The 13,564-nt window shown below is 36.4% G+C and overlaps 1 protein-coding gene across 1 annotated transcript in view; it reads right to left on the reverse strand.

The window, feature by feature from the left end:
- LOC123311928 (neuroligin-4, X-linked-like) overlaps positions 1-5,908 on the reverse strand; it is a 190,780-nt gene extending 184,872 nt beyond the window's left edge. The window contains exons 1-2 of the mRNA XM_044896060.1: positions 5,558-5,908; positions 4,409-4,673 (exon numbers count right to left, since the gene is read on the reverse strand). Coding sequence (XP_044751995.1) covers positions 4,409-4,673; positions 5,558-5,749 — 457 coding nt within the window. The 5' untranslated portion in view covers positions 5,750-5,908. The remainder of the gene's footprint in view (positions 1-4,408; positions 4,674-5,557) is intronic.
- Positions 5,909-13,564: the final 7,656 nt, after the last annotated feature.

The following is a 13,564-nucleotide window of genomic DNA, read 5'->3' on the forward strand; positions in this document are numbered from 1 at the left end:
CTCATTTGTTAAATTCGACAACTGTTTTTAAATTGGAACAAATGTCAAGTTTGTTTTAGACATACCAGAATCAATGCTAGATACACGTCACTATCAGCGGCTACTAGACGAGAATGTTTACATTCTCTACGAATAACTGAACCAGTTTGCCTATATTTATTCTATTTGTGGACACATTTCGTTGCTCTCTAATAGCTGATGGTTCATTTAGGACCTCAGTTGTACAATAACGATAATCCTGACAGGAGAGACTGGGAGTTATGCCATAGTCCCAGATTAATCAAACAATTCCCTCCCTTAATCCTGGAAGCTTTCGGTTGTAAGCAATTTCTTTAATTATGAGCGAAGTCCCTCAACAAAGAGTCGGAATTCTTGTAAGTAATCTGTTATCGTTGACGTTGCCTTTTTTCTACCTGAATTGATGAGGGTCCAATGCTGTTTCGTTCAATCTACCCCGCTTGTGTTTTTTTCGTTCTGCTCTCATTCCGAAGGCATTTAGAAGATATATAAATATCTCTGTATTTGACGACGACGAAATAAAAATTGTTCGAAATGAAAATATATATTCTAGTGTGTAGAATAGAATAACCATGATGAGAAACCCCTCTTTGCGAACACATTTTGCTATTGGCTAAAATGGCTTTCCTATTTTGTTTTTGATTTTATTTTTAAATGTATAAACAACAGAACTGAAAATCAATATATGTAGTGAAAGTCTTTGGGAGTGAAAAGAAATAGTAAGAACCTAACTACAACGGACATTTTAGAAATTAATGTAATAGAATTTCATGCAAGACAGGATTATCCAGTTTAAATTCTAAACGTTATTCATCATGTATTAATTCTCTGAATTCCAATCAGTTCATTCTGCTTCCTGAAAACTCGGCTACCGTAGATTCGGGTGACTTGGGACGATTTTGGAATTCAACTTGTCATATTTCGAAAACGGTTACCTATTTTCACTTGAGAAAGAGGTTCAAATATGCTTAATGACTCAGACTATTGATGAGGATATATACCATGCTTCAGAATTCGGATATAAATTTTGAAAAAAATAAAAAATACTAGTCCCAAGTCAATCACCGGTTTGGCAGGCTTGGGACACTAGTTAAAATCTACTGATTTCTCATCTCTCAAATGAAATAGGTGACGTGGGACGGTGTATAGTTTTGAAAACTTAGAATTTGTGATCTATAGTTGAAGGTAAGGAAATTGAATGATAAACCCCTATTACAGCGAAAGTAAAAATTTCGAAACTCAAATGTAAAAAAAAAACAAAACAAGGGAACTTTGATTTCTTCGTTCTTTGGTGATTTATATGTGTAAATAACGTAAATAATAATATCTTCCGGAAACTCGACATATTTCCTGATGCCAATGCGCTTGTATCTATTCGGCATTGTCACCCTATGAAACAACAAAATAAATGAATGAGATCCGTGTTGCCGTTTGATTCATAAACAACCTTGTTTCATGACATATATAATATCCGAATATCCCACGTATCCAAAAAAAAAATTACACATGAACAAAGTGAAACACATATACAGAACACTAGAAAGTATAAGGGCCTTAAAAAATGCGCTTTTACTCTTCTGAATTCGTTAATTTTTCCTGTAAGTTCGAACTCTCTGGTCACGTCAAATTCAACAGGAATTAATTGTTAAACTAACCGACAGGACACTACACAATCTTAAAAGTTTTTCTCTTCACTCATAAATGGTAGGAAACAAAGAGATCTGCGAGGGGGTAATTGTCGCAAGTTACAGGACTGTCCCAAGTCACCAGAATCTACAGGTACATTCACGATATTCCTGAGATAGCATAAACTCAAATCGTCTTTAAATATCACTGACTCTATCATCAGTAGGATCATCGCCAAATCTACTTAAACAAGTTAAGTCAAGAATAGCAACTAGCCAGCAAAAGTCAGCAACAAATATCTCGAAAGAAGATGGACCAAACACAACCTGATATTGGGGATATATAGAAGGGATAAAAGTGAACATATTATTGTACCCTACGAAAGAGAGCTTGTAACTTTGGTACCAGCAGAAAAAAAAATAATTCTTCTGAACATGTATTGAGCAATTGACTGAATAGTCCATATTCAAGGCAATTCTGTAGCTATTATAGCGTTATGGATGTTTATAGTAAGGGGAGGTAGGGGAAAAGAACAATGTATTTTTTTTTTAAACTGTCCTATACCTTTTCCAGCAGCCTAGATATCTTCAAATCTTGGACCTCACCAGAAAGTATAAATAGATAGATCACTATCAGCATGATACCTTGCGTCCAATAATGTCACCCTACTTGGAGAGATGTGACAAGCATAATGGATTGGAATTTCAACATCTGGCCAGCTTTCCACGATTCCTGTGTGATCCTTTATTGATAAAAACTGTATCTTGTAGATAGATCTATAAATTCCTCAATGAAGAGCCATATTTATGTCGGTGGTCAATCTCCACAATCGACATATTCTTTATTATGATCATTCATATTATTCTGTTTTTTATTTATAAATTCTAAACTTATTCCTACTTCAGTTTCGACAGGCTTTTCATAAAAGTCAGTATGGAAATCTGAAGCATTCCAAATTTCTCCCTGGCTCTGATTCTTTCGCCATATCGTTTAGGAATAACAAAATTCTTTCCTCGGATGAAAACGAAGTTTTAATTCACCAATTTTTCGTTAGAGACTCGGTTGGCGGAGTCGGAGTCGGGCTATATATTTATAAGTTATTTTGGAGTCGAGCGATCGGGAATTTATTGCGGGATTAGTCGGAGATTAGGTATCCTGAAATTGCCCTGCCGGCGACCTTATCAGATTCTTAATTAAGAATTTATTTCTTGATTTTCTTTTTCCATCCTCGGAATTATAATCCGATACGGTCCCGAGGAGGGTGGATTGATGAATTTGTTTGTGAATTCGCAGCTATTCCATAAGCTAGTCGGATTTCCGTTGATTTTTTCGGATATGTTTTCGTAGCATTTCTAGTAAACATCACATTCTTCAGAATTAGTCGGTTAGTTAGAAATATTGATTTCTAATCAGATATTTAAGGATATTATTTGATTGTTATCAGTGTGATACTTTGTTTTTTCATTTTAGTTGATTGATATTTTTTCTCTTGATGTAATATGCAAAAGCTTCCACAGACTAAACTTGTCAACTGAACCTATTATATTCACCTATTCAAGTGAATCCCAAAAAGTTGGAAAATTCGATTACCTAACACTGAAAAAGCCAATCAATTATTTCGATAGAATATTCTTGATTATTAAATAGCTTGCAAGATGGTGAATGTGCAAGATTTCCACAACAAATCTGTTCTAACAATATGATTATTTCATTTGAAATAATAAGTCCTTTCGTTTGCATAAAAAGTGTAGCACTTTTCTACACTCGATTTTAATATTCGTTTGTTGATTGGATTTACACCAGTGTAGAGGAGGTGTAAATCAAATCGAGTGTAGAAAAGTGCTACACTTTTTATGCAAACGAAAGGACCTAATGACTAAAATTGAAATTTTTTATTTCATTCACTCGATCTTTCTCGAGACTGCTTCTTTACAGAAATGATTCAATAGGCAACGATAATGTGTATTGACGACAATTTAATCAATGAAACTGTTTACTTCCTACTATGAATTATGCTGAATTGCAAATAAATGCATACAATAATTACAACTGAAAGAAATTATTCCAGCAAACATCTACAGAACATGAAATATAGTATAGTTATTTTCAGGAGAAATTGTCGCTAAGTTTTCTAGTCAAGAAATTATATTTTGCTAATGAAGAGAACTAAAATTCTGCATTTTTTTCTGTACGCTCATTTCTTCTTATGGTATGAAGTATTCTTCTCACTAAATATCAATGATTTCTCGTGGAAATACATATTTACAAACTGATACTCTCCACTAGGTTGCAAATTGGCGAATGCATTTCGATAATTCAGAACTATATTAACTATAGTTACTGATAAATTCTAAGATCCAGCTCCAAGAATATTACGTAAATTGTAAACTAACAGTGTTGTCTTCGGAACCTTGCCTCAACCACTTTCAATTTAAATGAAAGCATCGAGTTTTTAGCACAATAATTTAATTTGTTATTCAATTAAATCATGATCTATTACATATCAATGAAAGTACCCACAAGGTACTGCAAGGATTCTAACAGTCGGATCTTAGACTATAACCTTCAATATGTCCGAAACATCTGATCAGTTTTTGCACATTAACGACCTTGTATGGAAACCCAGCGGATGTAGGCAATATGCTTTCCTGTGGTCAGTGTTTCAGCTCCCTTTCTTCAAAAATTAAATTGTTGAATACTGTCTGGACTGACCATTTATCAAGTCATTAGAACTCACTTGTGACAGAACATCAATCCAACTTACCTTGAGTTGGAGAAAAGACATTTAGGTAAAGACAATCTTCACTCTGGTTGCTCAGGTAGGGATAAAGCCTCTTGAGATACTCCAGCCTTCCTTTGGGCATTCTTTCCAGGGCTGCTGTCTCGTTGCTTATATCCGGAAGCTTCTGAGGGCATACCGGCCCCATCTTATCCGATATCCGAACACCGTCCCAAGGGCTTGGTGCCCGAGTAGGGCTAAAACGATTCGATTGGACTGGTGGTGTGGCATACGGTACGCCCAGGAACACCTGAAATTTTTTCATCAAGAAACATTTGGATCACATAATTGTTCCTTATTTATACAGACTCATATATTCTTATTCTTCTCTTCCTAGTAGAAATCTATCTAAGGTGAAGAAAAACCGCTTTGATTGTCAGATCAAGCTAGGTGAATACTTAGGGCATGAAGTCTGAATTATGGTTCTGACTTAAGAGCTTGAAAAAGCGACAATAAAGTAGCTAAAGTAAGATATCTGTAGAATTAAATATTCTTCAATTATATTCCAACCCCACGACTATTTTTAGACAATCAATTGCCAACTTGATATGCCGTTGTCTCCGTTTGGAATCCGATCTGGAGAAGAAATTGAGTTTGATCTCGTTGCCTACTAGATGGCCCCTGAGTACTTGAAAATACTCAGAAATTCTTCCCAGTATTCAATTGGGTCCGTCAATTCTAACAATTTTTTATCGGAGTGGGATTCTTATTGCTCTGACGAGGTCAAACGACGCCGAAACCATGGTCAGCATCTAATCTTGTTCGACAGGATTAACTTCAAGTCGAGGTTCGAATGATGGCAAGTTAGCTGGTTCGATACAGACAGCAATACTAGTTGATATCTATGTCAGTGGGTTATATGCCTCTGATTCTTATTTTGCCTAAATGCTTGAGAAGTTTTTCGGTGGGTATCTGAAGTTTTCTAGCCCGTACCAAAAAAAAAATCTCAGCATATCTCAGGATATGCTTCCAAAAGGATTTTTCCCATCACATGTACGGCAAAAAACGATAAATACAACATGGATCAAAAATACAGTTATACTCAAAAGTAGTTGTGGATAAAAGGAGGAAGTTCCGAAAAATTTAACATACATTTTTTCGAAAAAAGACAAGAAAAGAATAGATTTCACTCACCTCGATGGGCTTCAAGTATCTGTACTGGTCCATAGGCACGATCAAACCCTGCAACCGTCCGTAACGTGTCTGGACTATTCTGGTGCTGATCTTGGCGTTCTTCATGAAAGCAGGGGTGGCCCTGATCGCAACAACGAATTCCAGATACACCACTAACAGCCTCAACATGCCTCCCCGACTCTTCATGCCCATTTTATGTTGGAAACATAACGGTTTCAAATTTCATCGAGACAAAATCGTCCACATTTATCGAAAAAATCGCGTTTCACAGATTAACAGACATTTTTGTTACATATTACGCATGATTTTTACGATCTTCTGGAGGAAAAGAGGTGGTATCCATTGTGTTCTTCAAATGCCCAAAACGTCATTTCCTGCAACAAAAAAAGAAATCATTGAATCTCCATTAAAAATGTATTATAGGTGTTTAATGTTTACTCCATTATGTATATCCAGAGAAATGTTGGTGAAAAGATGAAGATGGTATTGAAATATCATACTACCAATCGTCATTTCAGACTAAGGATTTTTTTTTTCTGAATCAATATTTCGAATGTTTTCCTAATGATTCGTTGTTAAAATCATAGATTCCTTTCATACTATCAAATTTAGGCCCGGTACTTTCACGTGCGAATAAATAAACTTATTCGATAGATAAGTCTTATTCTTAGGCCCGGTACTTTCACCTTCGAATAAATTGTATTCAATGTGAATAAGTAGTATCTGTCAAATAATTTCTTATCTGAAGGATAGTGCTTTCAGATGAAATTATTTGACGAATAACAATTCTATGAAAGCACGGTATACTACTTTTCACTGGTTAATGTAAAATAAGACACCGCATTGTAGAAATTGTCATAATTACAACTAGAAAGCAAATATTACGTGTAACTCACACAAAGATTAAGCATACATCAAGAATTTAAAAAATTCAACCTATAATGACGTGTTCGATCTATGACAAATAAAATTTCGTTAACGAGTTTCAATGACAGATTTATTCGATGAATAACACTATCTGAAAGTGAAAAGAATGCATTTTTACTTATCCTACGAATAAGACTTATCTATCGAATAAATTTATTTATTCGCACGTGAAAGTACCGTCATTATTGGTTCAATTTTTCAGATTCTTAATGTATGGTTATTCTTTGTGTGATTTTCACGAAATATTTGCTTTCTAGTTGGAATTATGACAATTTCTACAATGCGGTGCCTTATTTTACATGGATCAGTGAAAAGTTATATACCGTGCTTTCATAGAATTGTTATTCGTCAAATTATGGAGAGTAGAAGAGAGAAGGAGAACGATCGACGTACTAAAAATGTGTCCCCGAAAACGGGAAACGTAGGATAGGTGTCGCTGTGATTGCAGCGGGTATCGATAAGGGGTGGGGATTCAAGCGTCAATTTGAAATGAACAGCCTTCATTTTATTTTAGGTTATGTGTCATCGTGGTTTTGTGATGATTTTTCAAATACCTTTCTTCAAATCTATATTAAATATGAGTTCTCTGAATTATATGCAATAAAATGCAAGTCGAAATCAATGAAATTCAAAAGAAATCACTGATCAAAAAAATTGCACCTACTTTTGTTTATCATTGTTTATTGAAAGCAGCTATGTTAGTTGGTTTACCGTAATCTTCAAAATTATATAAATCCGTAGTGAGGAGTAGAACACATCAAGACAACAAGAGGTAGCAGTCTCAGATTTATCACTTAGGTATTAGAGTAGATTCTGCAGCCAATACTCAGCTGAGAATATAAACCATATATTATGTTATGCCAACAAAATTCTTCAAGAATATTTACTTCTGAACCATGTAGTTTTATTGGTTAGATATTCTTATTCAGAAGAGTCAACTTCTCACGACGGATGACAATTTCGATTTCGTTTATAATGAATCCATCATCTTTTTGATATCTTCATCGCGAAAGTGCTCTTGACACACAAATTGATTCGAAGTCGATTCTTCAGATAAGGTTTTTTCCAATTTTCTCTCAAAAATGCTGTCGGAAATTTTATCTCTTCTCCTTTTCTTTCCGATGCCAAAACACTCTTATACTAGCGCACGCTTCAACATTTCACCATGGTCATATTATGTTGTTCTCTCATCAAAAATCGAAAATAATAATATTATTATTATTTATATCTGGTGACAGATGATAGGAATATTCCTATCATCTGTCACCAGGGAAACAGTTCACTCAGACAACTACAATTTGATTTGTGTAAATCAAAATTTCGCACTCTCGTGATGGCCAGCGCGCCTATTGGCAAAAGCATGAACTACCCTATTGGTACATATTTTAGGGGACAAAAAATCTGTGGTCTCAAAGCAGCGATCGTTCTCCTTCTCTCTACCCACCATACGTCAAATAATTTCATATGATAACACAGAAATAAGGTATCCTTCACATAGATAACCTTCAGATAGGAAATTATTTGACAGATACTTATTAACATCGAATAAAATTTATTCGAAGGTGAAAGTACCGGGTCTTAATCGTAATAATGACTCCTGTTATAAGGAAATATGGTTAGATCACACTGAAAGAATATTTAATCCATGAAAAACTTTCTCGGCATCCGGGATGAAGTGAGTTTTATGAAAATGTTTTGAGTACCTATATTTTTGGATGAGTTATGGTAAATGCGTACATAAATCACCATTTTCATGAGTTTTGCTTTAGAATTTTCGGGAATATGGTATTTATTAGGTGGGGGAAAATTAATTTTTTTGATAGATGGTTTTATTAACCTATACCTCGTTATGCATGTGTCGCATTGGGACAAACTTATACTCGTTGGAAAGAGGAATTTATGTACCATCAAAACAAGTTTTGTCATTCTTATGACCGAACAATTCAGTTGTCAATTAAAGAGTCAAAGATGGAAGTGAACAAAGAAAACATTCGTTATGTTTTACAATTTTGATTTGATAAAGGGGAAGAAAATGCAAGTCAAACACTGCAAATGTAAATGAGGTTTATGGTGCTAATATTGTAACAGCCAATCACGCTTAATTTTGGTTTCATCGATTCCGTTCCGGTAATTTTGATGCACCACGCACTGGGAGGCCTATAGTCAAGAATGTCGATAAAATCATGAAAATGATAGAAGTGGATCGGAATGAGAGCGGTCGTAGCATCGCTCAGGAGCTGAGGATCGATCACAAAACAAGCCTGATGTTTGGGTGCCACACGAGCTGAAAAAACGAACGGAAAAAAATTTGATAGACCGTGTTTCCATCTGCGATTCCTTGGCCAAACGAAACGTAATCGGGCCTTATTTCAAGAGACTGGTGACTGGGGATAATGAATGGGTCACATACGATAATGTCAGGCGAAAACTTTCATGGTCGAAGAACGGTGAAGCCGTCCAAACGGTACACAAACAAGGATTGATGTCCCGGAAAGTTTTGCTGTACGTTTGGTGGGATTGGAAAGGTATCCTCTACCATGAGCTAGTGCCTAATATTCAGACGCTAAATTGAGATCTCTATTGCTAGCAATTTGATCGATAAAAAGAGGCCAAAATTGTCCAATAGGGGAGGTGCCGCATTCCACCAGGACAACGCCAGGCCGCACACGTCTATGATGACCCTCCAGAAGCTCCTGGACCTTGGTTGGGGGGTCCTTGTGTATCCACCTTCTAGTCTGGATCTGGCCCCAAGCGATTACCATCTATTTTTGTGGATGTTAAATGCTCTTGGTGGTGTGGAGTTGTCCTCAAGAGAGGCATGTGAAAACTGGCTAACGCAGGTTTTTGCCAATAGAAACAAGACGTTATGAGAACACATTATGAAATCACCTTCGAAATGGCAACGTGTAACTGAAAAATGGGCGCATATTTGAGTCAATACGAATGATTGTAACTATGGTAAATAAAGCTATGAAAGGAAAGTAAAAATAATGGGCTGATAGTGGACAACAATGAAAGATATTCACAAATCTTCATCATTTTAGTTGAAAAGAGTTGATATTAAATGAATGGGTTTCATATTTCAGTTACAATTTTTCATATGCAATCAGATTTCTTCCTGAATTAACTAATTCGCTATCAATTCGAAACTGACAGCGACTATTTCGAATTTTCACTGAAACTTCTCCAGCGGATGATCTGAAATAAAAAGTTCTCGAAGGGACGCATTATCGGCGTCCCTGTGAGCAGAAAATAATAAATTCAAATTAATGCTTAAACTTCCGCGAATTTTTTCGCGCTCCAAAAGAGCGCCCTCACTTGGATAGACGAGAAGAAAGTGGAATATTTCAATTAAAAAAGTTCTTTGCGCGAATCGCATTATATTCAAATCATGCGCTTAATTTCCGGGCAAGTTTGGGAGGTAGGACGGACAGAACGGGAATTTCTGCAACTTTCTATTTTGATAATTGATTCTTGAACGTCTCGGAGCGAAGTTGATTCATTAGGGATTTAGGAGGAAGTTGGGATGGGTGGAGGGGGAAAACTTGAAAGACAGTTGACGCGAAAAAACTCTGCGTTTTTAGAGCGCGGCCCACTGAATAGAAGGAGCTATTATTCGAAGGTTTCCTCATTGATAATTTCACCTAATACCCTATTCACTCAACTATTTTTCTGGTTGAATAATGGGCGTTAAAGTAGTTTGAGATGTAGAGCAGTTGATGAGGTGCTTTCGTGATTAACGTATAATACTCACAGCGGGTTTCATGAAACTTCAATTGTCCAATCAAAGAATCGACAGTCACTCGATTTCCAAAACGAAATCACCTAAAGCTTTTCATTTCTGAATATATTAAAGAAATAGCAGTCGAGAATAATTGAATGGTCGTATGAACATCATAATTTGATGCGAGAACGATATTATGACTGAATTATCGATTGAAAACAAATTGACGTCTATTCGTCAATCAAGCCTTGATTCCGCAACCAAGCTTTATCTTCTCCTCACTCGGATGATTCCTGTGACAACCTCCAACTTCGTACTTCGTAGTATACTCATACCCAAATACAGGCTGGCCGGCTGTTCTATACCAAAAGGACAAACTTGAAGCCTCAAATATTGTGAAGGGTACTTCCCCTTCCATTCACGATGTTGCATCGTTGAGTACCGTTCAATTCATAATATGAAGATGTAAATTGATACATTACTTGGTGGGTACTTGCTTGTAGGAATCATTCAAAATCCTGAAAATTGTTTTCTTGATTTTATCTAACGTATTTTAATCTCAAATCTCCATATCTCAAATGTCCATAATATTCGATCTAAATGTGAGTCAATGTGAATTGCTAGATAATATGTATTGTCGGCTGTCGGCAATGCCTTATATCTCCTTTTGATTCTTTAATATGAATAATAGCTTAGGAAAGAGAATAATCTAAACTACAATAATAAGGATTAATGCAGATGCTTACCACCCGCTGATATGAATATCAACAAGTGGTACGATCTGAATTGAACTAGCCAATTTGCCTTCGTCAGGGAACCAATTGGAGTACGCTCCATCGAAGAAATGCAGATGCTGACCATGGTTTCATGGACTCATTTGACCTCGTTAGAGTAACAAAGCTTTTTCTCCGATGGAGAACGTTTGGAATTGATGGACTCTTATTCAATATTGGCAAGGGCTATTGAGTACTATCTAGTAAACAGAGCACTACTGTGTACTATACAGTAACACAGAGCGCCACCCAGTATGAAACTATATCCGATTCAATCCCCTCCAGATAGAAACCCAGACGAAGACAATAGCATATGTCCCATATTTTCTCTAATTCAGTGATCTAAACTACCTTCAACATTTCACATTAAAGATGTAAAATTCTTAATCAGTCTGCTTCAACACCAAATTCCTCACTATCTCGACTTTTCAATAATGAGCATGAAATTGAGTAAAACCAGCAGCCCATCGGGAAAAACTTCCGGTAGATCTATATCCTCGAAATTGATGCACTTCCTTTATAACGCACAAGAACCATCCAGCTCCAATCCGAGCTCAAAGATCTTAATTATTCCGCAGAAGACAGAAGATAATAATTCAACACTGATTCATAGCGAATAATTCATCGCGTGCCGGCTTTCAACGTGGTACACAGAACTGCTGGGTGTGAAATTGTGCGGCTTAAACTAGAAACATCCATTGATGAGGATGTTGGAAACAATAGACCTTCGTTCGGGTATATATAATGCACTCGAGTGAGACAATATAGAAAGACGGGGAAGGAAGAAATGGAATCCCATTTCATCTGGAACGGAAATTACTTGCTAATCATGTGGAAGAGACTGGATGGATCTCGTTCCATTCTGAAGATATTTCCATTTTCTGTAAATAGTATTTACACAAAATTCCAATCTCACGTAGGATAGATGTCACAGTTGCTATTATTGGTTGAAATTTCTACGCATGTAATACAACGAATGAAGTACCCAGACAGAAAACCTGCCCTAACTATTGGTTTTCTACATATTTCCTGCTTCCTTTTCGACATATTTATGTTCTACTTGTCCAAATGTAATTTCTTCAACTTTTCTATGGGTGCTGTAGGAAATCGAAAATCTATATGTTATGCCGTTTTCGGTTTGAATGTTGCCTTGTTTGAAGAGTCTTTCATATGTAATTCAACGAACTATGTAGAGAATGTATCTCAATATTGATTTTTTTCTTACAGTAGGGGGAAATCTTCAAAAAAGAAGAACGACACCTCTCCTGAGAGGGACAAGGAGGGAGATCCAATAAACCTGTCTTGGTTCAGTGCATTTGCTGTAAAGATGTATTTCTTCTTGCACACTATCGTGCTGGGGTTCTTCTGTTTTTGCTCTGGTGGATATCACTTCCTTGGATGGTTTCACAGTTTCTATTCTTATTTCAATCTCTTCTCAATTGGTCTCTTGGTCTCCTTCTGTAAATGCTCATGCTTCCTCTTAGTCCTAATCCATTAGTCTCCTGATTTCTTGATTTGGATATTCCTCCGCTATTCCAAATATATTCTCGGTTTTCCTCTTCATAAATGCTCATGCTTCCTCTTGGTCGTAATCCATTAGTCTGCTGATTTCTAGTTTTGGATATTCCTCCGCTATTCCAAATATGTACCTACTCGGTTTTCCTCTCCATAAATGCTCATGCTTCCTCGTGATCGTAATCCATTAGTCTGCCGATTTCTAGATTTGGATATTCCTCCGCTATTCCGAATATGTTCTCGGTTTTCCTCTTCATAAATGCTCATGCCTCCTCTTGGTCGTAATCCATTAGTCTGCTGATTTCTAGATTTGGATATTCCTCCACTATTCCAAATATGTTCTCGGTTTTCCTCTTCATAAATGCTCATGCTTCCTCTTGGTCGTAATCCATTAGTCTGCTGATTTCTAGATTTGGATATTCCTCCGCTATTCCAAATATGTTCTCGATTTTCCTCTTCATAAATTCCTTGCAGTTACTCATTTCAAGTTTCGATATTATTCCTGTTCTTAACAAATCTGGATGCATCAACTGAGCATCGTATCAGCTTGATTTTCGTTGTTTGTATTCTCTTGATATAGCCTTTCCTCGCGAATGCCCTTCCAAATGATCCATAGGTCAGCTGAGGCCTGGTGACAGCTTTCATTATCCTCAATTTCCGACATATATGTCTCCGTCTACCTATTGAAGTGAGTAAAGATGCTTCGTCGCTGCGTTGCTTTTGTCAATCGCTTATTTTATGTGGCCCTTCCAAGTCAGTCCTTGCTCGTGATCTCTAGACACTTTATACTTCGTTTTTTCATTATTATTCTTTTCCATCAGTTTCCAAGTTGGTAGTAACTCTCAGCCTTCTGATTTGCAATATTATTGCTTGACTCTTTTGCTAGTTATGTTCAATTTTTCCCTTAATACACTAGTCGTTTCTTAAAATCTTCTATATGGCAATGCCGGAATGTTATTCCGGTGACATCTGCGAATGATGCGGGCATGTTTCTTGGCTTATTCATGGATATAAATATTGTAAAGTAAGGGTCTTTGTACTGATCCCTGAGGTACTACTGCTTTCAGA

The sequence above is a fragment of the Coccinella septempunctata genome, chromosome 4 (genome assembly GCF_907165205.1).
Source record: "Coccinella septempunctata chromosome 4, icCocSept1.1, whole genome shotgun sequence".
In the NCBI taxonomy this organism is placed as follows: domain Eukaryota; kingdom Metazoa; phylum Arthropoda; class Insecta; order Coleoptera; family Coccinellidae; genus Coccinella; species Coccinella septempunctata.